This window comes from Mytilus trossulus, chromosome 1 (genome assembly GCF_036588685.1).
Source record: "Mytilus trossulus isolate FHL-02 chromosome 1, PNRI_Mtr1.1.1.hap1, whole genome shotgun sequence".
NCBI classification, from domain to species: Eukaryota; Metazoa; Mollusca; class Bivalvia; order Mytilida; family Mytilidae; genus Mytilus; species Mytilus trossulus.
Window position 1 is genome coordinate 112,616,952 of NC_086373.1, and position 26,654 is coordinate 112,643,605.

The following is a 26,654-nucleotide window of genomic DNA, read 5'->3' on the forward strand; positions in this document are numbered from 1 at the left end:
CCACAAGTGCATCGCCATCAAACATAAAAAAAATCCATTGGGAATCTCATCGATACCACTAGCTTTGTACGACTGAATATTTCTTATAATTTTATCTATCTGCTCTCTGTCAATTTTTACTGAGATAATCGAAAGAGTAATATCCATATATTATCATTTAAATACAGACATAACAATTTTGCAAAATTTTGCCAACCCAACAAGTACATATTTATCTTGACTACTCATTAAATTTGACAAGCTTACAGTATTTTTGTTTTTATATATATGATCAGGTATAAACTTTAGTCTTTCTTGAGTAAAAAAGTTACAATTAAATATATAATGAAATTCATCACCCAGTTCTTGCTTATTACAAATATCACAAATTCTTTCAGCTCTATTGATACTAAAAAATCTACCAGCTTCAATTGGCAATTTATGGCTACCGCATCTAAACTTAGTAAGACTATACATTAAATCAGGTGGAAGTACAGTGAGATAATTCTCAAATTTAAAATCAGATTTATATATACGGTAATTTATACACTTCGGTGAGTCATATACTTGTAATTTCCAACCTTCTACAAATTTTTCATGAAGAACTTGCTTTACATTTTGAGACAGGTTTATATTTCTTAATACAGATTGGTCATACCAATAATTTCCATAAAGACATGGGTGTTCTACCAAGTTCGCCATATACAATATAATTTGGCGTACATTTTTTAACCTTTAATATATACTTGCAAAATTCTAAATGCAAAGACTCAATAATGTCATTATTTTCACAACCCCACACTTCTGCACCATATAACAAAATAGGTGCCGACCTTTGCTTCACAAGAGTTATCGCCAGTTACGGCGCTCACTTCTTGGCCGATGCCCTAATGCATCTGACAAGATTTAGCTTTGTGACCTTCACCATTACACCTGTGACAAATGATAGGAACCCCATGACGACACATAGATGCAGTGTGATTTTTAAACTCACTATACCAACATAGTTTAACATTGTTTGATACATTTTAATGGTTGCTATACCCCTGAGATCTTGATAGTTTGTTGTTACCGAGATGGGGATGCATCCGACCACGAGTTTCACCAGCTTGTTATTTGGTACGATGGGAATAAGCATAGCCTGAGTTGGTGTTGTCTTGTCTTCTTTGTAGTGTTGCCTTTGCTCTTAATTAACAGGAAGGATTAACAAAGAACTACAAATAAGAAACAGCATTTGTTTGCCGTAGTTCAAGAAACGACAAAACAGAAAAAAATGAATATGATTATAAGTACAGTTACCTTTTGTTACTGTAAGTTTAGGTTAATCTTACAATTAATAATGAATAACATTAACACTGATTTAGCCTGGAGAATATAGATCATTGATAATGTAGCGCCTATTGAAAGGTGTATGAATTTCAATTTTTTTTATATTCATTTGACGTTGAGCTTGACAGTCTATACAGACTTGTAAATATATCTTTATATGGGGGACAGGTAAGCGTGAACACGATTAAAAAATAAGTATTTAAAGATGTACAACAGAACAAGGCATGTCAAACGAAAAACAACCACCTTTTTGAATTGATACGCAAAAAGCACATATGTTAATAACTGATTAAGGGATACAAATTTATTATTAAAACAAATTCAGGTAAGGAGATTATTTTAAATAAATAATTACTATTTGTATATAAACTGATTATAAATATTATAATTATAAGGACGTCGTTTTGTTTTTAAGAGCTAATTGCAGCCTATATATCTTTTGTTTATTATGACATTCAGTTAATATTTTTAAGATAAATCATTGAAACATGTACATATGTTATTTTGTCTCTTTTACCACAGGCACTTGTCTCAGATTTCCCCCTATATACCCTTATGTAACACTGTGTTATATAAAGGCATATCGGAATTTTTTTCTGAGAGAAGTGACCGTGTCTTTTCCCTCCACATAAATGTGGATAAATACCAAATCAATTTAGTGTGAGTGGCGTGTCAAGTTTTGTAACTTTCGTAAATACCATGTATTTTCATAAAGTAAATATAAATCACAGAATTCAAATATTTACAATTTCACAATAATAACGTAGATGCGATGCTCAGAAAATATAGGCTTCCATTTCACCAATAATAACGTAGATGCGATGCTCAGAAAATATCGGATAACTATAAAGTCAATGCTTCCAGATTTCCGAACATATATCCTGTTCTGATTATACTAACAAATGAGTTTATATTACGATGCTAACAAATGAGTTTATTTTAGCCTTTTTTTGTGTATATCAAATGACAAAGATTATCAAAATCTTTACAATAATTAGAGATGAACAAGTTATATCTTTGATATCTGACGCATTCAGATGTGAGCAAAGATTATAAAACAGACCCTGAATCTTAATCCTAGTTAACAAAAACAATGCACATAATTTAACATAATTTCAAAAATTCGAGATACAACCTATTTCGGTGTGTAAATCGGTGACAGACAGACGCCAAAGGGAGATTATTTATAAATACCTATCAAATTTGAGATAGACGTATTTTGAAAGTTTTCATTTCAAGTATACTATTTTGAACTCTTTGTAGTTTTTGAATATTTGTTAATAGAGTTGTCTTTGAAATCCTTGTTATACTTTAATGTGTGTGTTTTTATAATGTAAATGCAATTTGGTCGTCTGTTGAGTAAGTCGGTCAGTGTATATTTTACTATGCTTCAAATACGAAAAAAATGGAGTGCATTATTTAAGGAGGAATTTACTAGTCTAAGAGACGTTTAAAATATGTGTAGCTTTCATGTTAATCAACAAGCCTTAACCGTAGATATTTCCTATACCATAAGAGTGTAAATAGGTTTATAATACGATCAGAAAACAACCGGGGTGTCAACAACGTCATGTTAAAGTTAAATATATCCGGCATAAACATTTAGTCGATTAGTATCTGTCAGTAATAAAACCTGTTGGAGCAGAAACTGCACAATAGAATAAGGATTGCTTAATGTTAAAATTAAATTGTTTTCTTTAACTGTAAAATAAATAAGGTAAGTATGTTTAGCTTTGATTACAAAGGACAACCGCCTTTTTTTTTTATCTGTCTCTGCTGTTTATCATTTGCTATGTTGTAAATATGTTTTCGTTGCTATACCACATATATATATGCTTTTTGCAATAAATTATTCATTCATTAAAATCTATAGCCATTACCCTAGTCCAGATAATCTTGATGTATGCAGAAAGTATTTTTCAATTTTTGAATTTGTATAGATTCCTCATTCAATAGGGAGTCTTCCAACATGTCCAAAGCGTCACATCATTAGGACTAAACTTAACGCTAGCAATGATAATGACTTAAGATTTTTGTTCATAAATAGCGTCATATTATAAGAACCAAACCTAACCCCAGCAATTATAATGATTTTAGATTATTGATCATACACAGTGTCATATCATTAGAACCAAAACCTAACCTCAACAATGATAATGGTTCACACTTCTATTAATTTTATATATTATATTTCACAGTAATGAGAACATAGACTATTTAACAATATTAAGTTGATGGACATTTGTTATAAATCTAAACCTTCGCTTTAAATCTATGATCGACAGTCGTCTCTGAATATCATGTCTCATTTCATTAATTTAGAAGGTCGAGATAAATGGCAGAAAAAGAAATATTGAAGCTGTATCAAAGCAATAATCCTTTTAATACATGATCATCCAAGAACAATGCAACTCAGACGAATTTTAAAATATCACCGATTACCAAAATATACAGTTCTAAAGATGCATAAAAGATGTACATATGTAAAGCTGTATATAAACTGCACATCTGTAAAGCTGTACATAAACTGCACATTTGTAAAGCTGTGTATAAACTGAACATCTCTAAAGCTTTGTATAAACTTTACAGCCGTAAAGCTTTATATAAACTGAACATTTGTAAAGCTGTGTATAAACTGAACATCTGTAAAGCTGTGTATAAACTTTACAGCCGTAAAGCTGTATATAAACTGTACATCTGTAAGCTGTATATCAACTGTACATCTGTAAATCTGTGTATAAACTAAACATCTGTAAAGCTGTGTATAAACTTTGCAGCCGTAAAGCTTTATATAAACTGAACATTTGTAAAGCTGTGTATAAACTGAACATCTGTAAAGCTGTGTATAAACTTTACAACTGTAAAGCTGTATATAAACTGTACATCTATAAAACTGTATATAAACTGTACATCTGTAAAGCTGTGTATAAACTTTACAGTCGTAAAGCTTTATATAAACTGAACATTTGTAAAGCTGTGTATAAACTGAACATCTGTAAAGCTGTGTATAAACTTTACAGCCGTAAAGCTGTATATAAACTGTACATCTGTAAGCTGTATATCAACTGTACATCTGTAAAGCTGTGTATAAACTGAACATCTGTAAAGCTGTGTATAAACTTTACAGCCGTAAAGCTTTATATAAACTGAACATTTGTAAAGCTGTGTATAAACTGAACATCTGTAAAGCTGTGTATAAACTTTACAGCTGTAAAGCTGTATATAAACTGTACATCTATAAAACTGTATATAAACTGTACATCTGTAAAGCTGTGTATAAACTTTACAGCCGTAAAGCTTTATATAAACTGAACATTTGTAAAGCTGTGTATAAACTTTACAGCCGTAAAGCTGTATATAAACTGTACATCTGTAAGCTGTATATCAACTGTACATCTGTAAAGCTGTGTATAAACTGAACATCTGTAAAGCTGTGTATAAACTTTACAGCCGTAAAGCTGTATATAAACTGTACATCTATAAAACTGTATATAAACTGTACAGCTGTAAAGCTTTATATAAACTGTACATCTATAAAACTGTATATATACAGTGGATAGATATCGTATCACACAAGATGCAGTGGTAGAACTGATTAGCTTATACAGATTAAAAATGTGCAGTCTTTACAGAGTTGCAGTTTATATACAGCTTTTAAAATGTACAGTTTTTATACAGCATTAAAGATGTACACTTGATATGCATCTTTAGAACTGTACAGAAAGATTACTTGTACTAAAGTAGCTGTGTATAATCCGACACTTGATTATTCCAACATCCTGCTTTAAACCACACATTTTCGTGGTCCAAAAATATGCCAACCTAGCAAAAAACCCCACCCTGAGTATTTTGACATAATCCAACATTTTTTTTCTGATCCCCCAGTCTGTCGAATAACACAGGTTTCACTGTAATTCAAAACTGTCTACACACCTTGTCACGTCCTCTCTGTCTACACACCTTGTCACGTCCTCTCTGTTTACACCTTGTCACGTCCTCTCTGTCTACACACCTCGTCACGTCCTCTCTGTCTACACCTTGTCACGTCCTCTCTGTCTACACACCTTGTCAGTCCTCTCTGTCTACACCTTGTCACGTCCTCTCTGTCTACACACCTTGTCAGTCCTCTCTGTCTACACCTTGTCACGTCCTCTCTGTCTACACACCTTGTCACGTCCTCTCTGTCTACAACTTGTCACGTCCTCTCTGTCTACACACCTTGTCACGTCCTCTCTGTCTACACACCTTGTCACGTCCTCTCTGTCTACAACTTGTCACGTCCTCTCTGTCTACACACCTTGTCACCTTGTCACGTCCTCTCTGTCTACACCTTGTCACGTCCTCTCCTCTGTTTATATGTGTGTTTTTTTTCTTTTATTCAAACTTGTCTCACGAGATTTTGTATACATTTTATTTGTGAGAATTGTCTTTTCTATACGTTTTGGTAACGAGCCATTATTTGGTAGATATTTTATAAGATATGTTGTAATGTCGTTTGAATGGTTTGATCAGCCTTGAATTGTGTATATTTGTAAGTTTGGCTTGTTAAAATCCAAGACTTAGATTTTAAACCAAATAATGATTCGACTTGATTTATAACGTATTGAATATTACAGTTACAGTTATTGAAATTTGCGATATTTTACACGATTATAATAGTTTTGCTTGGTGTTTTAGAATCTTTCAATTTTATAAAGTACCTGATGTTAGAAATGTTAGAGATATTAGTAATTTAGTTCAAATTTTACAATGTACCTGCTATTAGAGATATAAGTTCCTGATATTAAGGACATTCGTTTTCTTTAATGTTTTAATGTACCCAATTTAGGGTTATATATTATGAACCTTTTATATAACATACGACCTGTTTAAGAATGAAATTATTTTAGTTAAAGAAGGTCATAATGAACTTGGAAAATATGTAAAGGCGTATAGAAAAACTAATAGACCACTTTCGAGTTCATCCGTCACCGGAAAAAACTCGTCAATTATACGCGCCTTTATCATCGTCATTTGTGCGTTTAGGGGCGTTGTCACTTCCTTCCAATGTTGAGCGAGTGGTTGGAAAACTATAATTCTATATTGTACGAATTATTCGGCAAATTGAATTCTCAAAATTGACAATCAACACTGCTGTCATTAGGGAAATGTCAGTAAGTACCTACAGAGCAACCATTATTTCTAGTTTATCCTGCACAAAGACGATCACTAAGACGCTTGAAGAACGTAAATAGTGCAGGGATACAGGCGAGCCCCTCTATCTGGTAAATGACGTCATAAAGGCGTGTATAATTGACGAGTTTTTGCCGGTGACGGATGAACTCGAAAGTGGTCTATTTACGTTATATGATATTCGAACGTGACTTAGTGTTAACACATTGTTGTTGACGTGTCACGAGACTAGAGTCAGACTTTGGGATTTTTGATAAATGGAATGATATTTCTGAGTACATGTACCTATATATACCTATGTGCCTTTAATATCATTATTACGTTTATTAAAGTTTTATTGAATTCGTTTCTATATTATTTCGAAATAAGTAGACGGAATGTATGTCTATACCAATAATTTACATATTCTTTATGAACTCATTATAATACTGATATTCAAGATTATTCCTTTTCGTCTTTAAATGTAATCTCAATCTCTTTCTTTGTTAAATGTAGTCACGACTCTTTTTATTTTATATTTTGGTGAGTTGGATAATAGATGTACTTGGATATATTGCTTCGGTACAGTATGTCATGTCATGCTCTATCGATCTTGATATATGATATGAAAAGAATTGTTATTTATAGATACATATGAAACATTAAGATAATATTTTATTTTAAAGATGTGCATTTGAGAACAATTGGTGTATACATTCTTTTATTTAGAAAAAGGATTAAAACCGCCATTTTAATTTTGGAATCTGAACAGACTGAAAATACTGTACATTTTTGGAGACCCAATTTGTTTTATACCAATTTCTACTGTTTTCAAAATACTTTTTGTTATGGTTGTTGTTCTCCTTCCTCTTCTTCTTGTTGTTGTTGTTCTCCTTCTTCTTGTTGTTGTTGTTCTCCTTCTTCTTGTTGTTGTTGTTGTTGTTGTTGTTCTTCTTCTTGTTCTTGTTGTTTAAAATTTTAAAATTCTAATTATGTACACAAGCAATAACTTACTTAAATGTCCACATAGTATAGTTAAAATCTTAAAATCATATTGTCTGTAAAATCAGAGAATTTAACTGATTTTATATCACACAGGGATCGTCAGACTCACAATAGACTATAAGCATTTAGCCTTCTAACATGCACAGCATAGCAATATTCTCTAGAGAATAAATTTCTTGTCATTTGACAATAATTAAGTCTTGCTGAACGAGGCACTGCCAGTCAATTAATAGTTGGCAGATTATTTGTCTATTAATAAACTGATTTGTCCATTTTTCCTGACCAATTTTAGATATAATAAGGTTCTTCGATATTTGAAATTGTGATTTTCTTATATCACTACATGTCGAACATCTAGTGAGTATATGGAGAAAAGTCTCGTTTTCCAATCTGCATATAGGGCAAGTTGGATCCAGCTCAGACTGATTGAATTTCACTTTATGGATCTGTAGAGTGAATGTTCCTGTGCCATTCGAGCTTTTTTTACTGCCTGTTTAACCTGTTTAACGGAGTTAGTAATAGTATCCCATGTTTTATGTGTTTTTCCTAAATTTTCACTAAATTCTCCTCGTTACTTTTTGTTTCACAAGATTTCCAGAAGACACTTGATGTAGGATACAAGAAAATTAATAAATGTGTCCTCGGGCTCGAAACGTCAAAAGCATTTTACTTCGATTTTCCATTCCAATTAAGCGATACACTAGAAGCCTCTTACTAATTTTCTCATCCTTATCCATCAAAAAGCTGTTTTTGTCAGAAATCCAGATTGAAATGCCAATAGGTTTTTTCTCTGTCTACACACCTTGTCACGTCCTCTCTGTCTACACACCTTGTCACGTCCTCTGTCTACACACCTCGTCACGTCCTTTCTGTCTACACACCTTGTCACGTCCTCTCTGTCTACACCTTGTCACGTCCTCTCTGTCTACACACCTTGTCACGTCCTCTCTGTCTACACCTTGTCACGTCCTCTCTGTCTACACACCTCGTCACGTCCTCTCTGTCTACACACCTCGTCACGTCCTACCTTGTCACGTCCTCTCTGTCTACACACATTGTCACGTCCTCTGTCTACACACCTTGTCACGTCCTCTCTGTCTACACACCTCGTCACGTCCTACCTTGTCACGTCCTCTGTCTACACACCTTGTCACGTCCTCTGTCTACACACCTTGTCACGTCCTCTCTGTCTACACACCTCGTCACGTCCTCTCTGTCTACACCTTGTCACGTCCTCTCTGTCTACAACTTGTCACGTCCTCTCCTCAGTTTATATGTGTGTTTTGTTCTTTTATTCAAACTTTTCTCACGAAATTTTGTATACATTTTATTTGTGAGAATTGTCTTTTCTATACGTTTTGGTAACGAGCCATTATTTGGTAGATATTTTTTAAGATATGTTGTAATGTCGTTTGAATGGTTTGATCAGCCTTGAATTGTGTATATTTGTAAGTTTGGCTTGTTAAAATCCAAGACTTAGATTTTAAACCAAATAATGATTCGACTTGATTTAGATATAATTATGATTTTATAACGTATTGAATATTACAGTTACTGTTATTGAAATTTGCGATATTTTACACGATTATAATAGTTTTGCTTGGTGTTTTAGAATCTTTTAATTTTATAAAGTACCTCCCAGTTAACACAAAAATATTTTGTTTATGTTTTTAAAACATTTTGAAAAATGTTGTGAAAATATCGTAGAAAATATTAAAATAACGTGCCATTGTATGGTATCAAAAATATTTTCAAAACATTTTCTATAACATTTCCAGAATATTTGTAAGACATCATTAAAACGTTTCTAAATTTTGTTGACAATGTTTGTAAAATGTTTTATAAATGTTTGTTTTATATCAAAATATCCTTGAAACATTTTTAAAACATAAAACAAAAATGTTTTGCAGGAAATAATGTTGTGAAAATGTTCAAAAAACATTTTACAAAATGTTTTAATAATGTTCAAAAAACATTTTACAAAATGTTTTAATAATGTTCATATTCTCAAAACATCATTAAAATGTTGTATAAATATCATTAGAAAAATGTTTTCTTACATCATTATTCAAACGTTTTATAAAACATTATAAAACAGTTGATCCTGTTTGAATATGGGGGGATCCTTGGTCCCCGTATGGAGCTATAATTATGGTTTATCTAATTCCAACTATTTTACTTCAACTTTGTTTAGTAAACATAATCCTAGATCTGCATCTGAAAAACACCACTATCATACTGATCTTTACCCAACATCTCATTTTACAATTGTTTGTTGATTACAGTTGAATCAAAAATATATTTTGTTTACTATCTCATTGACATTACCCTATTTTTTTGTATTTATTGAACACGTATTATTATTTAGTTTGTCATGGTTTTACATACAGAAAGGTATTCTTTTTTTCTGATTTTAAATATCTTTGCGCATTTTTTTTAAAAGTATTTCTTGATCTCATGTTTGATCACAGTTACCATCAGACATTTTTCTGCATAGTTTTTTTTAACTGTTTTCTCTGCTACCTTATATATTATTAGTCAACACTATACAAGATAGAACTACAATCATAAATGCAAAACATTTATTCAATATTTTCATATCACTGTTCTTTTTCAAAGGTTCCTTTCTTCCATTCCTTTTATTTCCTTTGACATCTGCTGGCTTCTGTAAAATAAAGTGTAAACAAATTAGTCCTTCAGTTTAGTGATTAAACAAGTGGAGCTTCAGTTATTAATCAAAATTACACTATAAACTATTTCTCTTCATTAAATCCAGTGGTTTTACAAAAATATATTGAAAAGTGTCAACTTATCAGTGTTAATTGAGTGTGAAGCAACAATTTTATACATCTAGAGGTTTTTTTTATTATTATTAAACAAGTGTAAAGGTAGATTTCACCAGTTTTTAAAATAAGATTTTCTGAACTATAAAGAGTAGCCAGCCATGAAGAACCCGTAACATTTTCTTGGTCTTACATAAAAAAAAATGTTTTGTAATGGTTATTGTATATTTTCGCGCAAATATATGTAATGTAGATTGAGGATTTAAAATAATAAATACCTTCATAAAAATTTGCTCTTCCAGGATGGTTGAAGTCATTTCTAAGCTTATATTCTTCTTTAAAATCCCCATTTCCATTCTCCATTTTAATCTGCATTTCAGAAAATTTATCATAAATTTTGGAACGTCTAATTGATCCTACAAAAGTTAAAAAAAACAAATCAATAAAATATAAGTTAGAAAAAGTCTCAGTGTAATAGTCAGCTACAAAGGCCACAACATTCAAAGGTGAACAGCTGCTCCATGTATATAAACAATCCACCAAAGTGTTATTCAAATTGGTTAAAGCTTTTTTGAGTTAGTGTCTGACATGTTGACGCAACAGATAGAGGAACGGACAGGCCTATCGACAGACGGACACAGTATACATTACCATAATACGTCCTGTAAAGGCGTTTAATTTAAACAATTCTAACAATAGCATAATTCGTAAAGTTTAACGAAAAAACAAATTTGTCAGAAATGAACCGGCAACTACTGAATTAAACTCATGTCTTGGGACCGGCCTATAAATAACTATCTGGCTGGGCAATAGGTTGTAGGGCTCAACACAAAAGTACAAGTTACAAAAGCGTAAAATAATATATTATAGAGGCAACAACACTCGCTTTGTCAAATAGCAAAAGCTTTGATAATCATTGTGTATTTGAGATTCCCTTGATTAGTAGATGTGTAGCCAGCGATGGAGCAAATAATGCAAATAATGGGCTGACTTGTAATGCTTATAACATAACTTTTCAGACATGCTCAGTGGTTACATGTGATTGCATTTATAGACTTTTAAATAATTTAAATAACCCTTTAGTTTAACCCTATTTGTATAATTCACTGGACATACACATCACAACATCAAGGCAGACTAAATTATCATCATCCCCCTCTTTGTATTATACTTGTTTACACTCGTATTTATTCTTTGAATATATTAAACAAATTAACCAATATATTTTCAGAAGCATAACAATGATTTATAAATGTGAACTAGTGTCATATCTTACCAGTGTTAACGCATGATAAGGTTATTCTTTATTTTGTACGTTTCCTTTGTCTTTGTTTACAGCATGGCAATAAATAAAACTTCCGGTTACTGGTTCCAAAATTTCTTTGGATCATGTCCGTTGATCATCGGGAACAGTTAGATTTTAAATGTGAAAACGTTTGATGTCGGTAGTGGAACATAAAATCCGGAAAATAGCAGTGCGTGCACTATGTATAATCAGAGACATATAAGACATTTTTTTACAATGATGTAAGAATATGTCGGTAGTGGAACATAAAATCCGGAAAATAGCAGTGCGTGCACTATGTATAATCAGAGACATATAAGACATTGTATTTTATGTCTCTGGTATAATGCTATAGCATGGGATCGAGGTACAGCTCTCTGTCATTTAATAAAATAAAGTATTTTACATAACCTAAATTAATGTTTGAAAAATGTTGTTAAAACATTTTCTATTAAATATTTTTTTGTAAATGTATTCATAATATTATTTTAGAATGTTGTTAAAATATGAGCAGCAAAATGTTTTATAAAGTCATTTTCTCAATATTAAATGCGAAACGTTTTTAAAATGTTTTGGGGTAAATGTGTTCATAATATTATTTTAAAATGTTGTCAAAATATTAGCAACAAAATGTTTTATAAATTCATTTTCTCAATATTAAAAGCGTAACGTTTTCAAAATGTTTTCATCAAATATTATGAAGAAATGTTGTTAAAATATCTCAAAGGCATGTTATTCAAACATTTCATGAAACATTTTTAGAAAATATTTTTAAAACATCGGAGTGATATTGTTAAGAATGTTCTACTTATATACCTTTAAAATGTTTTTCAGAGGTAGAACCTACATATATTCTGAACATTTATAAAACATTCATACAAAATATCTTAGAAAATATTATCGAAAACATTTTTATGAATATTCTTACATCATTGTAAAAATATTTTCAAAAAATGTTTTAAATAAATGTTTTAAAAATCAAAGAAAAAATATTCACATAACATCACGAAAATATTTGTTTGACAACGTTTTGATAAGACATTTATACAACCTTATAAAAATGTTTTGAAAATGTTTTGTGCTACCTGGGCTGATGTTAGAAATGTTAGAGATATTAGTAATTTAGTTCAAATTTTACAATGTACCTGCTATTAGAGATATAAGTTCCTGATATTAAGGACATTCGTTTTCTTTAATGTTTTAATGTACCCAATTTAGGGTTATATATTATGAACCTTTTATATAACATACGACCTGTTTAAGAATGAATTTATTTTAGTTAAAGAAGGTCATAATGAACTTGAAAAATATGTAAAGGCAGATAGAAAGACTAATTTACGTTATATGATATTCGAACGTGACTTAGTGTTAACACATTGGTGTTGACGTGTCACGAGACTAGAGTCAGAATTTGGGATTTTTGATAAATGGAATAATATTTCTGAGTACATGTACCTATATATACCTATGTGCCTTTAATATCATTATTACGTATATTAAAGTTTTATTGAATTCGTTTCTATATTATTTCGAAATAAGTAGACGGAATGTATGTCTATACAAATAATTTACATATTCTTTATGAACTCATTATAATACTGATATTCAAGATTATTCCTTTTCGTCTTTAAATGTAATCTAAATCTCTTTCTTTGTTAAATGTAGTCACGACTCTTTTTATTTTATTTTATATTTTGGTGAGTTGGATAATAGATGTACTTGGATATATTGTTTCGGTACAGTATGTCATGTCATGCTCTATCGATCTTGATATATGATATGAAAAGAATTGTTATTTATAGATACATATGAAATATTAAGATAATATTTTATTTTAAAGATGTGCATTTGAGAACAATTGGTGTATACATTCTTTTATTTAGAAAAAGGATTAAAACCGCCATTTTAATTTTGGAATCTGAACAGACTGAAAAATACAGCATCATGCTGTACATTTTTGGAGACCTAATTTGTTTTATACCAATTTCTACTGTTTTCAAAATACTTTTTGTTGTTGTTGTTGTTGTTCTCCTCCTTCTTGTTGTTGTTGTTGTTGTTGTTGTTCTTCTTCTTGTTCTTGTTATTTAAAATTTTAAAATTCTAATTCTGTACACAAGCAATAACTTACTTAAATGTCCACATTAAAATCTTAAAATCATATTGTCTGAAAAATCATAGAATTTAACTGATTTTATATCACACAGGGATCGTCAGACTCACAATAGACTATACGCATTTAGCCTTCTAACATGCACAGCATAGCAATATTCACTAGAGAATAAATTTCTTGTCATTTGACAATAATTAAGTCTTGCTGAACGAGGCACTGCCAGTCAATTAATAGTTGGCAGATTATTTGTCTATTAATAAACTGATTTATCCATTTTTCCTGACCAATTTTAGATATAATAAGGTTCTTCGGTATTTAAAATTCTGATTTTCTTATATCACTACATGTCGAACATTTAGTGAGTATATGGAGAAAAGTCTCGTTTTCCAATCTGCATATAGGGCAAGTTGGATCCAGCTCAGACTGATTGAATTTCACTTTATGGATCTGTAGAGTGAATGTTCCTGTGCTTTTTTTACTGCCTGTTTAACCTGTCTAACGGAGTTAGTAATAGTATCCCATGTTTTATGTGTTTTTCCTAAATTTTCACTAAATTCTCCTCGTTACTTTTTGTTTCACAAGATTTCCAGAAGACACTTGATGTATGATACAAGAAAATTAATAAATATGTCCTCGGGCTCGAAACGTCAAAAGCATTTTACTTCGATTTTCCATTCCAATTAAGCGATACACTAGAAGCCTCTTACTAATTTTCTCATCCTTATCCATCAAAAAGCTGTTTTTGTCAGAAATCCAGATTGAAATGCCAATAAGCTTTTATTAGATTTCTTATAACATTCGAGGCTGAGAAGCCAATGGGCTCTGACTTAGAAGCTTTCATACAAAACGAGACTTAAGCGTTAAAGGCATTTTATGTAAGATTTTCAAATCTAGTTTGAAACACGAAAAGCCTTTTGCTTGGGACGGGATGGCTTCCTTTAGTAAATGTGGTATATAACACAAAGAATCCGAGTCCCGGTGCAGACATGCGTTTTTGTAATGAAATTCATACTCTCCGGTTACATTGGCGCTCACCAAAAAAAAAACACGGTAAGAAGAAATACTAGCCATGAAAGTAAAAAGTTATATGACTGATTCGATCCACAAAAATAATATCATTCATATACAGGTAAAAACGCTGATAAAGGTACTTTAACTTCAATATGATATCAAACAAATCTAGAAAAATCCAATGGCACGTGGTCGCTCACTAATTTATGTTATATTGGGTTATGTGACCGTCGGCAGTCTTTGGACTTTATCTCGATAGTCATACGTTAACGTCTAGACAAAATAAACACACGAAATGTTATTACCTAATATCGAGTTTATGCATGTTAATTGTTTATTTAAGACTTTTTGTCTTTATATATGAGCATATGAGTCTAATCAGTAGACATAAATTTGACAGCTAATGCCCCTTTAAGATTTCTCATATCAATCTACCATGAGTGACTGTTTACAACACATTCGCGAAATATTACGGCTACACATTTTTCCTTTAACTGGAAGTTTGAAGAAACTGTTATCCTTTAGTGCTGTTAATTTAGCTGGATTTTCTAAAATTTTATGAGTTAAGTTTAAATTTTTTATTTTAACCGTAACCATTTTGATAGCGATTAGCTGAAAACTTTTCTTTGCAAATGTAAACATGGCTTTGTAGAAAGATTACCAGGCATGTTTTTTTTTAATTTGTATTGTTTCATTCATTTAACTGTTAAAAAATGTAGTTATTGCGTCTATAAACGTACTGTTTTGTACTTGGTCGCGATCACTTATGGTCTCCAACCGCCCCATATCCGATTCCTTATATATTGATTTATTGAAGTGTGGCAAATAAACTGTTTTGATTGTTATTTTAATTCTTGAAAGTTTGTCTTTTTTGCTTTATGTATCTGCTATATGCATGTTTTGTATCATCCAAATTGCGTATCAATCTGTTTAAATTTTGTACCTGCATATATCTGTTTTATTTTTGATTATTGAGATAATTAGTGTCCTGTGACACAAAATTACAAAGAAACCATTACAAAATTCTGAATCGTCACAAATCATATACTGTGTACGAAGTTCTTAATGTATAAAACACAAAAACCACCACACAGCATTGTTATCTCACCACTGGAATATCAGACGGTTCAAGCAGTGAAAATAATTAATTTTGTCCAAATAATTACTCCTTTATAAGATGCAAATTATATCAAATAATATATAGATATCATCAAGACGCAAAATATATCAAATAATATATAAATATCATCAAGACTATTTTTGATTAAATCGAATAAAATTACTTTTCGAACAGTTTGAACTTTCGATCTATAAAATTATTTAAGATTTGTTATTTTATAGTTAATTAATTTAGTGATAGGTAAATAAGTTAAAGTAAGTAAATTTAATTAAGAGTACGGCATGGTATGTACATATTTACATAGTAAACATGAGTTCTCTTGAGACTTTACCGGACTTGATATTTAAAATAAATCAAATAACAATTTGTAAGCACATTTGACAGAATACACATCAACAAGTCTCATACATTATTTTAATTGGTCATTATAAACATGTCTGTATGGCCTAGTATATTACTTAGTATTGATGAGATAGAGGCTTGATGACGTATATATATTTGCTTGTGTGATTTGTAGATAGTTTATGCTCATAAAACCATGCAAGTACAAAGTTACAGACAAGTTAAAAAATATAAAACATAAAAATAAAAAGGCATTTAAAATGATGTCAATATGCCATTTTGTGATTCTTTGCTGAAACATTAATTAGTTTTATTTGTGGTTAAGATTATATCACAGTGTTTATGTATCCCATTGTTTTTAAAGTTTCTATCTATTGTGCTGTTTGTTTGTGGATTATATCACAGTGTTATGTATCCCATTGTTTGTAACGTTTTTATCTTTTGTGCTCAATGGAAATCCGAATTCAGTGAGACGGTTTAGTTCTATGTAAGCTAGGTTTAATCCACCATTTTCTACAGAAATGCCTCGTATGACGGTTGTTATCCATTCGTTCTTTTGATTTTGCCTTTTCATATGGAACTTTTTGTTTCGAATTTACTTTGCAGTTCGGTCTTATCTTATTTCATTTTCAATGAATACGGTCTTAACCTTAGACTTGATGACAATTCGAAAAGATACATATTTCTTGGAACATCAAACCTCCCATGCTAAGTATAATTATAATTTTACTGTTGTTTATTATCTTCTACCAAATAGAATATCCTTTATTCGTACAAATCATATTTTTTCAATGTTTTTTTTGTATTTTTCTGTATTAATAAAATGCACGCCTTTTTAATTTTTAAGATGCTTACAAAATTAGTAATACAACATTTTGCTTTTATAACGTAAATTCTATTTCAATGTTTCAAACATAACTAATAAAGTCCTAAGTCCTTTTAAAACACATGTACATTGCTGACGATGTCAAGATTATTCTTTTTGTAATGTTATTGATCATATCATGCCTTTTATTTTTAGAATGACTGTGACCCTGTTTATAGTTTGCCTTTATGTGACATCCGTCAGCAGCCACGGATTATACGTACCAGGCCAAACATGTGTGGACATGAATCCAGCAGGACATTTGGATGCAGACGGAAATAAGGCTTATTCTCAAACTGTATCATCTCCTTACAAAATATCCATCAACACCACGACCTATACGGCTAATTCTGTCATTGAAGGTAAAACCCATAAGGCTAATTCGGTCATTGAAGGTATAACCCATACGGCTAATTCTGTCATTGAAGGTAAAACCCATAAGGCTAATTCGGTCATTGAAGGTATAACCCATAAGGCTAATTCTGTCATTGAAGGTATAACCCATACGGCTTATTCGGTCATTGAAGGTATAACCCATATGGCTTATTCGGTTATTGAAGGTATAACCCATATGGCTTATTCGGTCATTGAAAGTATAACCCATACGGCTTATTCGGTCATTGAAGGTATAACCCATATGGCTTATTCGGTTATTGAAGGTATAACCCATATGGCTAATTCGGTCATTGAAGGTAAAACCCATAAGGCTAATTCGGTCATTGAAGGTATAACCCATACGGCTAATTCGGTCATTGAAGGTATAACCCATAAGGCTAATTCGGTCATTGAAGGTATAACCCATACGGCTAATTCGGTCATTGAAGGTATAACCCATATGGCTAATTCGGTCATTGAAGGTATAACCCATAAGGCTAATTCGGTCATTGAAGGTATAACCCATACGGCTAATTCGGTCATTGAAGGTATAACCCATATGGCTAATTCGGTTATTGAAGGTATAACCTATACGGCTAATTCGGTCATTGAAGGTATAACCCATATGGCTAATTCGGTCATTGAAGGTATAACCCATAAGGCTAATTCGGTCATTGAAGGTATAACCCATACGGCTAATTCGGTCATTGAAGGTATAACCCATATGGCTAATTCGGTTATTGAAGGTATAACCTATACGGCTAATTCGGTCATTGAAGGTATAACCCATACGGCGAATTCGTTCATTGAAGGTATAACCCATACGGCTAATTCGGTCATTGAAGGTATAACCCATACGGCTAATTCTGTCATTGAAGGTATAACCCATACGGCTAATTCGGTCATTGAAGGTATAACCCATATGGCTAATTCGGTTATTGAAGGTATAACCCATACGGCTAATTCGGTTATTGAAGGTATAACCAATACGGCTAATTCGGTCATTGAAGGTATAACCCATACGGCTAATTCGGTCATTGAAGGTATAACCCATACAGCTAATTCGGTCATTGAAGGTATAACCCATACGGCTAACTCGGTCATTGAAGGTATAACTTGTACGGCTTATTCGGTCATTGAAGGTATAAACCATACAGCTAATTCGGTCATTGAAGGTATGACCCATACGACTAATTCGGTCATTGAAGGTATAACCCATACGGCTAATTCTGTCATTGAAGGTATAACCCATACGGCTAATTCGGTCATTGAAGGTATAACCAATATGGCTAATTCGGTCATTGAAGGTATAACCCATACGGCTCATTCTGTCATTGAAGGTATAACTTGTACGGCTAATTCGGTCATTGAAGGTATAACCCATACAGCTAATTCGGTTATTGAAGGTATAACCCATACGGCTAATTCGGTCATTGAAGATATAACCCATATGGCTTATTCGGTCATTGAAGGTAAAACCCATACGACGAATTCGGTTATTGAAGGTATAACCTATACGGCTAATTCTGTCATTGAAGGTATAACCCATAATTCGGTCATTGAAGGTATTACCCATATATATAGTTCTATCATTGAGGGTATTACCCATACTTCTACAGATAAACTACGTTAACACCTATCATATCAAGAGTACATTTGCTTTGTACTAAAGGCCATCCTGAATTGAATGGATCTGCTAAGAATGGGAAATACAGCTGTCTAGTTTTACTACTATTTTCAGATATATATATTTCAAATATGTACAATTTGGAAATTACCATGGCGTTCATTATCACTGAACTAGTATATATTTGTTTCGGGGCCAGCTGAAGGACGCCTCCGGTTGGTGGAATATCTCGCTCCATTGAAGACATGTTGGTGATCTTTTGCTGTTGTTTTTTCTATGGTCGGGTTGTTGTCTCTTTGACACATTCCCCATTTCCATTCTCAATTTTTAACCGGAATTTTGTGACAAAAATGTCGGTTATTGATTTGGGGATAAACGGCGGGCGGCAGGGCGGTCGGGCGGGCGGCAACCAAATGTTGTCCGTGCATTTACTCATGAACTGTTAAACCAAAGCTTTTCAAATCTTAATATGTTGTTACAGACAACAAAAAGAAGATCAAGTTCAATAATGACGATTTTGACTTATACCGTTCAGGAGTTATGGTTCTTGAAAGATTGAAAAATGGCGTTTCCAGTCGTGTCCGTGCATTTACTCATGAACCATTCAACCTAAGCTTTTCAAATTTTAATATGTTGATACTGATGACAAAATGGAGGTCAGATTTGATATTGACGATTTTCACTTTCACTGTTCATTAAGTTATGGTTCTTGTGATATTGGCAGGACACAAATAAATGTAAATAAATCCGGTTTGCTGTTGTTGTGACAGCCTCTTGTATTATATATATCGGTTACCTACTAAACTGTTGTAATGGTACTTGAATAATCAAAAGAAAGTTCAGAAAATATAAAAATCCTTCTCCAACGAACGGTTCATAGCAAAATGATATGTAGCAATATTCGCTTGCTGTTCTGACTATATACGATATGTACAATATAATGCAATGAATATTGAAAACTCATAAAAAAAATTTGATTGCTTACACACCATATATCTAGGAAAAGTACCTTTAACGGCATTAAAATAACTGAAACTATGGCCTAATTTTCCAATTAATATTTTATGTTCGACAAAACCGTTCTAAAAAATATAAATGACCATTTCTGACTTATATTGATTTACTAAATCGTGTTTATATGTTGGTTTAGCAATCTAAAGGTATATCAACTGAATATTCAATTGAACCAATTTAAAAAAATAAATGATAAAATTGATGAAGGATATCGATATGTTTAATAGATCATGTGATGAAGGATATTGATATGTTTAATAGATCATGTGATGAAGGATATTGATATGTTTAATAGATCATGTGATGAAGGATATTGATATGTTTAATAGATCATGTGATGAAGGATATTGATATGTTTAATAGATCATGTGATGAAGGATATTGATATGTTTAATAGATCATGTGATGAAGGATATTGATATGTTTAATAGATCATGTGATGAAGGATATTGATATGTTTAATAGACCATGGTGTTGTAATGGTTTCGTTAAAAAGAAGAAAAAGGGGCACTTTCATTGCACCAATGGAAATAAAAATGGGGAATGTCTCAAAGAGATAGCAACCCGAACAAAGGGCTGAAAACAGCCGAAGGCCACCAATGGGTATTCAATACAGCAGGAAAATCACGCATCAGGAAGCTTGCTTCAGCTGGCCCCTAAACAAATCGTGTACTAGTTAAAAAAAATATGGACGTCATACCCAACTCTAAAACATATAAAAGAACTATAATAATTAAAAACAAAACCATACAAAGACCAGAGGCTACCGACTTGGGAAAGTTGTGACGTCGGGTTAAACATGCATTTTTTGTTTACAGTATTTGTATATGCCAATGGTGATCATGGGTACGATTTTTACGAGGGAATGCTGTTACAAGTTCGCCGTGCTGACTGTGACCATACATATAAAGATGTCTCAGTTGGTACCTTTATGCTGAATACTGGAGAAAATTTTCTAACAACGATGTCCTGTACTAATCTGGATGTAAGTGTTCCAATCTTTTTCACGCGAATATTTGTTCTTGTTTTTAAGATAAAAATAACAACATAATTCGATTCAGTGTTTTTAAAAGGGAATAAATAAAAGGCCCGGTGAAGACAAATGTAAAGCATTTTGACAAAGAGAAAAAAATCATGAACAAAAGAGTGAACGAAAAACAAACATGTTGTCTTCAAAAAGTAAAATCTAAAAACAAAATTGTGACCTAATAAAAAAACCACTTAGCTACGATTACATTTGTAATAAACGCTCTGTGATCCTCTGTTTATCAATTTCTTTATATTGAAAAGGGATTTTCCGTTTAGAGTTTTTCTCGGAGTTCGGTATTTTTTTTCTTTTATGTATCTGATAATCAGTGTTGTCAATCTACACTTGAGCCAATGGAATAATATCATAAAGAATTGAAAAATACCAAGTTTTGTATTATTGAAAATATGTAGATTCCTAGATAGTCAGGTATCTACATATCATTGGCATAATTGGTTGAAAATATCTCATCAAAATATATATGAAGGGTATCTGAACTGCAGAAAGAATGGTAGTAAAAACTAAAATAAGATTTTAAGTAGTACATCTTGGCGACCGGCTTCCTTCATTAGAATTTATGTTAAGTGAAGGGGACAAGATAAAGACGAAATATGTTCTTAATCTTTTAATGGAACTATCAAAGGAGAGATAACCGGATATATAATTCTAATAAATTTTCCTCTTTGTGAATGATGGTTCTTTTGTTTTGCTGTGAATTTTTAAATTTGAGTTTAATATTTCATTCTGAATAAAACAAAAATGCAAAATTGATTGAGTTTTCGTCTGTTTATATAACAGGACCACGCTTCCAAATTGACTTTACATAAAATGGAAGGGATGACTATCAAAACATTTAGTTTGTTCGTCTCTTTTTATTACCCACGACACATTCTTCTTTTATAGGATACAGTTGGCCACATGGCACATGCGCATATCTATAACAGGACATTTTATTGGAAAGCACCCCCAACGACAGAAGGTCCACTGTTTATCAGGTATTTTTTAAAACAACAATGACATTGTGTAACTAAAGCATGTGTTCCTAATATAGCTTTATATACATCGCACCAGTCCTGTTTGTAATTGTATTAAACATGATTTCTGAGAAGTTGTAAGGACATTTCGTTTCACTTTATAACCTAGAAAATTCATCATCAGGAAGAGCTGTCCATTCATTATAGAAAACTAATTCGGGATTCAAACTAATACCAAAGAAAACACATCTCTTATAGCGAGAAAACAACGAAACAATAAAAACACTGAACCACAACACACAAACGCCAGAAACGGACTACTTTATAACAAAATGCATATTCCTGACATAAAACAAGTCAATTGGAGGAAAAATGATGGATTGAACCTGGCGTTATGGCTAGACAAACCCCACCTAAATAGCAATGTTAACAAATATAAATATAATGACGACACTACTTTATTGAAATACAGTTTGTAAACAAATACTAAATCACTCAGCACAGAGAAATGCATACATACATAATATAATAGTACAATACAACATGTTTACAACGGAATATCAAAGAACAAAAAGTGAAATTGATGTTGGATGAAGCGTCTTTCTGACCACGAAATATTCTATATTAAACACATAATTATAACGAAGTTTCAATAGATAATAAGCGTTTGAATATCGCCACATTAAACATTGATTTTGCAGCATTCATATTTTATTTCAAAGTTACTTTATGCAATACATTGAAAAGATGTACGTGGCTACCATCCGTAGCCATTGATTTTATAAATTAAGATAACATTGTCTAGATTAAAAATAAAATCCAATACAAAGATAGCGCAAAACATTCAAGTAGAACAATCTTTGTAAAACAAAAAAGGTTATTGAATGAAAAGAATTATGAAATGTACAACCCATGTCATGCTTTATATTCCTTCATTAGATATAGGAAGATGTGGTGTGAGTGCCAATGAGACAACTCTTTATCCAAATAACAATTTATAGAAGTAAACCATTGTAAGCAATGTACGGCCTTCAAAACGGTCCATTGGCTCACAGCCGAACCACAAGCTATAAAGGGCCAAAAGTTACAAGTGTGAAACCATTCAAACGTGAAAACAAACGGTCTAATCTATATAACAAATGAGAAACGAGAAACGTATAAATTACACAAACAAACGACAACTACTGTACATCAGATTGAAGCTAGATTTTACTAATCGTTTACAATTAGAATTATATGATATCTTCTCAATTTAAACTTTAAATTAACAAGAAGACATTTGTGATTGAATATACGGTATTTTCAGAGGTTCTTCAATATGTCAATTTGAGATTTTCTACTCCTGTTTTTGTACGTTTACACTGCATCTGTGCATTACAGATCTGTACTAAATAAATACGAATCAGGACGTCCAGGATAAAATGGCAACAAAATCAATTCTGCATTACGGGCAATTTTAATTAAAGAAAATATTAAAGAGGATATTGAATTATTCCATTTTTTTTTATTTACAGAGCAACCATTGCTAGGCGACAGAGAACTTTTTGGATGAATGTTGTATCAGAATTTATTATGGACCCAGGTAGTTCGGTCACCCCCGAAACATGTACTGAACCACCAACCATTTGTTCAGCGGGAATACATAAAATGTCCACGTTACTTGTACTTGCTATGACTGTTTTTATATTTCTAACATATCATTTATATTGAATATGATTATTTCATTCAGTCACATTATCACAATTTTAGACCTGACCTGACATTAACCGGATTGATACAATTATATCACAAAATTTGTTTTTTCAAGATTTTTTTTTCTGAAATAACAAAATTCAGAGAGTTGGAAAATTAAGTCCTATAATGGCTTGGAAGGCTGTTCCATAAAGTAGCAGCAGCAGCAAATTTGAAAGTTTTTCTTTACTGGAACGGATAGACATTACCTGTTGAACATTCAGAATATTTACATACTTATAAGAATACTTAGATATTTTGACAATCAACAAATTTTGTAAGCACAGAGGAGCTATGTTGTTTATAATCTTTACAGTTTCTAGAGCCATTTTTTATCCGTCTGATCTGTAAGGATGAAACCTTAGCTTTAAGTGAGAGATTTATTGGACTTTAATTTTTTTTTATTGGACTTTAATTTTTTTTATATGAATTACTTGGAAGGTATGATGTCATAATACGACTCGTTGTATCAGTGTTTTTTTGTTGTTTTGTTTTCCATTTTTGACTGTCAAATAACCTTTCATTTACATGTAATATCATTGTCATGTGTGCTTATTAACAGTGTTAACTAAATGTTTTAATAGAATTATTTGTTAACTTTTTTTTAAAAATAAGGTGATCATATTTCTCAGTCTGTAGTATTTATAATTAAAAGAGTATACATGTTCCCTTCTGAAGAGTTTTATTTATAATACTTGAATAACAGTTTGCATTTACGTTTATTGACAATAATTTAAATCAGACTAACAGAAATTAACTTTTTTTTTTTTATTAAATTCGTTATCAAACATTACTAAAACTTTTAGTGGGGTTCATGTGTCTCAGTCTTTAGTTTTCTATGTTATGTTTTGTTCCTCAAATATTTCAATTATTTGGCCATGCTATTGTTAGATTTTAATGTACTTTATTCGAACTTTCTTAGTATTTTCTTTCTATCTTTTGTTCACTTATTTAAAATGTATATGAACAAATTATATTTCTGTTGTGCAAATGAAAGTAATTATACATGAAACATTTCAGTGTCCTGATTATTGACCTGTTTGTACAGACTTTGTGGTCAAATATTTTGTTACAAAGGTTATTTGATCAAACTATGTGTGAGGGATACTTGTAAATGTAAACTACCATGCCATTAATAGATGTTTGAAATTACATCTCAGCCATTCTTATAACAATTTCAAATATATTTGTATAGTCATTTGGTTTTATGATTGTAGCAGGTTACTTTATTCGAATTGAATCTGTATATACAATATTGATGAATATTTGGCCATAATAGAAAATATCCACTTAAAGAAAAAAAGGAAATCACAAAAATACGGAACTCCGAGGAAAATTCAAAACTGAAAGTCTCTAATTAAATGTCAAAAATCAAATGCAAAAACAAATCAAACGAATGGACAACAACTGTTATATTTCTAACTTGGTACAGGCATTTTCAAATGTAGAAAATGGTGGATTGAACCTGATTTTTAGTGCTAACCCTCCAACAAATATGCAGTTGCATCAAATCCCATTATATTTACAACGATGCATGAACAAAACAGACATATCGTTAAGAGCTAGGTTTACCGCACCTTTCAGCTGTTAGGTGCCAAAACAAACAATTTTATAAGTTTTAAACTTTGATTCAGAATGTGGATATTATACTGAAGTTAAATAAGATATTAATTAAGAATTAGGGAAAATTGTATTTTAGTTTTGGAATATATATCATGCTCTGTATGATTGCATGGCAGGTCTTAAAATGTTGAGCATGCTCTGTTTACCTATACGAAGGACCTGAGATGATCCTTTGGTTTTTTTTGGTGGGATTCGTGTTGTTCAGTCTAGTTTTTCATCATGTTGTGCTTAGAATAATGTTTGTTATCGTTTGATCTTTTTCGATTCATGCAATAGCATTACATGTACCCGTTTATTGTTGACTTATTAGTTTGAACATTTATTAGGAATATGTCACCTCTTTTCGAAATTTGGTATAATTGAAAAAAAAATCCACTTGTTATGAAAAGTAAAATAGCTAAAATACCGAACTACAAGAAAAAAAATCAATACCGAGAATCCCTTATCAAACAGCAAAATAAAAAGCTGAAACACATCAAACGAATTAAAAAAAAACCCTTGTAATACAGCCAACTCAACCTTTCATTTATATGAGAGTCGCATCCCCCCATTACATTGACAAAATTGAACAAAATAGACATAATAAGTAAACTTTGGAATACCGCAGTCAACATTTTGTTAAGGTCTTTAAAGCAAATAACATTTTCAACAACGAAAAACCAGAATATTTATCAACACGATCTCTGTATCTTACGATGAAGTTTTTTTTAGACAAAAGGGCAAGACGTTCTTTGGCATAACACTGGTTCGTCAACTTTCTGCTCAGAGACTGGTGACGTTTTATAAAGTATGAGTATCAGCTGCAAGCTCCTTATTATCAAATGAGTTAGGAATTGTATATACCATTTATGCAGGTGAAGTTGATATATTGCTGCTTGGAGGGGGGCTCCAAAGAGCCGTGAAGAAGCAAAGAGATTAAATAGGTTTAATGCATACGCTTTATATCATATAAATACGTTAAGATGTTTCTTTATGTTTTTTTTTATGAATACAATAAATAAGACAATTTTGATATCATTCAGTTACTCTTACTCGTATTTATACTCGGGGTAAGATTCCTTCAACCATTATAAATCTCTATTAGAAAATCCATCTTATTAACATTGTGTTAATACGTTTAAAGTTCATTGTTTTGTTTATTTTCACTTTGGTGTTGGTCCGTATCTTACATGACGTTGGGGTATTGAACATCAGTAAATGAAATCATAAAATTGAGATTGAAAATGGGGAATGTGTCAAAGAGACAACAACCTGACCAAAGAAAAGACAACAGCAGAAGGTCACCAACAGGTCTTCAATGCAG

General features: G+C 31.7%; 1 protein-coding gene across 4 annotated transcripts; it reads left to right on the top strand.

The window, feature by feature from the left end:
• The first annotated feature begins 1,371 nt into the window (after positions 1–1,371).
• LOC134698278 (putative defense protein Hdd11-like) lies at positions 1,372–24,882 on the top strand. 4 transcript variants are annotated; one of them, XM_063560480.1, is made up of 5 exons: positions 1,372–1,476; positions 17,137–17,342; positions 20,815–20,981; positions 21,927–22,018; positions 23,512–24,882. In XM_063560480.1, the coding sequence occupies exons 1-5, from the start codon at positions 1,466–1,468 to the stop codon at positions 23,705–23,707; spliced, it is 672 nt and encodes a 223-aa protein (XP_063416550.1). In that variant the 5' UTR covers positions 1,372–1,465; the 3' UTR covers positions 23,708–24,882. The 4 variants fall into 4 exon arrangements, with proteins under 4 accessions (XP_063416550.1, XP_063416552.1, XP_063416551.1 ...); XM_063560482.1 differs by lacking the exon at positions 1,372–1,476 and adding an exon at positions 1,511–1,633; XM_063560481.1 differs by lacking the exon at positions 1,372–1,476 and adding an exon at positions 2,576–3,025.
• The last annotated feature ends 1,772 nt before the right edge of the window (positions 24,883–26,654 follow it).